We start from the raw sequence: 2726 nt of genomic DNA, 5'->3' as shown, positions 1-2726 counted from the left end.
TTAGAAAGGGGCAAAAAATACAAAATGTTCACCATATTAGAAGGTTGAGTTTAAGAAAATTCTCATTGCAAAATACAAATCTGAAGAAGGACATAGGAATACATCGTTACTGTAAAATCGAATCACCTGTGGCTAAATGATGAAAAATCCCACATTGTTGTGAGAAGAAAATTTGAAAATTCCAACTTTCTCACATCCTAATCTTATACGAACCCCATATTGGAATTAAGTTCACCACTTCACCTCGAACTCTTCACTTATGAAACTCAAGCACACCAAACAAGAGGTTCAGCTACTAATAAGCATCAGCTGTTAAGGATTTCAAATACACAAATTTCTTCCATACACAGACAGAAAATCCAAATTTCATACTAAAAGTGAGAATTTAACCTTTTCCAAATTTCCTCGACGCTCAATTAAGAACACCTATGCCAATATTCTCCTTTTCCACCTATCATAGCAAATTCATCTAACTCATACATCCAATTGCATACCATCAAATCTTAGACAACAAAAAGAGCACATCAATGGCGAACCGAGCTAGAAACGAACAGCTAGATTACATGCAGCAAGAAGCGATTTTTAATCACAAGAGAGGAAGAAGCGCTGGGGAGTGGACCTTAACGTCATGGGTGGCTCGAACTTGCAACGAATCGGCGAGGTCGAAGGAGCCCTTGAGAAGCGCGTTGCGCGACTCGAGGTCGTAGAGGACGGAGAAGTGCTTCGTGAGGAAGCCGAGCTCGGGGAAGCCGACGCCGCCCTTGGGGTCGTTCTGGAACGAGAGCTTCAGCTTCGCGAGCCCGTCGAAGAGCTTGCACGAGAGCTTGTGGAGGAAGAGGGAGCTCTCGCTGTCGAACTCCGAGGTCACCCGGATCGGGGGGCGGCGCACGCCGACGATGCCGCCGCCACCGCAAGCGGTGGAGCTCTGGGGAGCAGGAGAAGATGTTGGCGGTGGAGGGAGCGATGGGGGTGAGCTAGGGTTAGGGTTTGGAGGAAGGGAGTCTCCCATGGCGAGATCGAGAGAGAGAGAGAGAGAGAGAGAGAGATAGGACTATGACGAGGTTTGGATTCTCTTCTACAGAAGAGGTGGGGAACATGAGACAACAGGGATAATTGGGCTTTTTTCAGGCCTATTAGGGCTTTTTATTGGCCCTCTTTATAGCCTAGTTTAGTAGTTCTGTGACTAAAGTATTATTTTTATATTATAAAAATTTTAAAATGTTCTTAATTTTATATTATAAAATTGTGATAGCAATCGCCATCGAAAAAGTACCGGTGATGGTTGTAATCATAATTTATAGTATTTTGAAAAAATATTGAAGGCGCTTCTAATTTTTAAAATCTTTTGTATAATAAAAATAGCAAATTTAGCCGCGCAACATAAGGAGGAATATTTTTTTTCTTAAATTAGCATTAATATGATATATTACCTTATGATTGTTTTATGTAGCTTATTGTATAATAATAATAATTATTCTTTTATTATAGTGTTTAATTATTAATAACCTATTTTTCCGCAGTTAATTTTGGCCTTATGTGGATACATAAATATTTTGTTCGGTATAATTTTTTATATATATCTAAAAAGTTATAATACTCGGTAAACAAGGAGTGCAATAAAATGTTTAAAAATACATAATATATCAAACTTTCAATTCATTTCTTCAAAATAAGATTATATTATTTTGTAAGTAAAATACGCTACTGAACCATAAATGTCATAACCTTTTGAAGGAACTAAAACAAAATTCTACACTGCAGTCATAAAATTTTATTACCAAATATTTTATTCTTATATCAAAATAGTGTGATATGCAATATATCATCAGACATTAGGGGTGCGTTTGGTTCGCGCTATCATTTTAAGATTTCTAATAATCTAATAGGAATAAAAAAATATGACGATATTTGGCTAAACGCACTAAGTAATCTAGTTGGTAATATTGAATTTACTTGGGAATGTGATTCATCCCAAAGTACTAATCTCATTCTCTTGAGGGAGGATGGGTATCCTCATATTAATGGATTGGAGTAAATGTCTAATCTTTTTTTTCTCCTTACCCGCCGGTGTCACGCCCCGGGACCCAGCGGAAACCCGCCCGGCACGTGCCCAGACCCGCCATGCGTCTAAAACGCATAAGGCGTCTAACAACAACAATAATAAAAGCAATAATAAAAGACATTTAGGAGTATCAGAGCATAAAGAATGTCTAAATGCTACAACAAGAAATACGGATGAAACTATAAATCCACTAAGTAGAACATAAAGTAAATACAATAGGATTCCCAAATACAAGTGCTAAAAGTAGGTACATAGGTGGTCTCTATACATGGATACAAAATCTCTCACCCTCTCTCAACTACAAAAGAAAGAGTAACCACCTAGGCAAAGTACCGCTCCTTGCTAGCTCGCTAAGCGATCCCCTTGCCGCGATCCCGTGCCTCCGCCGGTGCCGAAGGCTCTGAAAAGTAAACCATAAAACAGGGGCGTGAGAACTATTAAAAATAGTTCCCAGTGGGCAATTACTGACTTCAGTGAATGCACCACAAGGCCCAGAGCTACAAAAGATGTCAGTGACTATAAAAGTAGAAAGGTAAGCAAAAATGTACTTACTACGACATGATATCTCTACTTAGCATAAAAAGCATAAGTATGAAAGCAACTATGCATGAAATAAAAGTCTCCAACTATCATGATGTTCACAATGTGAAATAGTAAAGTTCCG

General features: G+C 38.5%; 1 protein-coding gene across 1 annotated transcript; it reads right to left on the bottom strand.

Moving 5' to 3' along the window:
• Nucleotides 1-586: 586 nt before the first annotated feature.
• Nucleotides 587-1009, bottom strand: LOC109703954 (outer envelope pore protein 37, chloroplastic-like). The gene has a single exon (XM_020224701.1). The coding sequence runs from the start codon at nucleotides 1007-1009 to the stop codon at nucleotides 587-589; it is 423 nt and encodes a 140-aa protein (XP_020080290.1).
• Between the last annotated feature and the right edge of the window lie 1717 nt (nucleotides 1010-2726).

This window comes from Ananas comosus, unplaced genomic scaffold, assembly GCF_001540865.1.
Source record: "Ananas comosus cultivar F153 unplaced genomic scaffold, ASM154086v1, whole genome shotgun sequence".
NCBI classification, from domain to species: domain Eukaryota; kingdom Viridiplantae; phylum Streptophyta; class Magnoliopsida; order Poales; family Bromeliaceae; genus Ananas; species Ananas comosus.
Note: the sequence above shows the minus strand (reverse complement) of the source record. Positions and strands in the feature narration are given on the sequence as shown.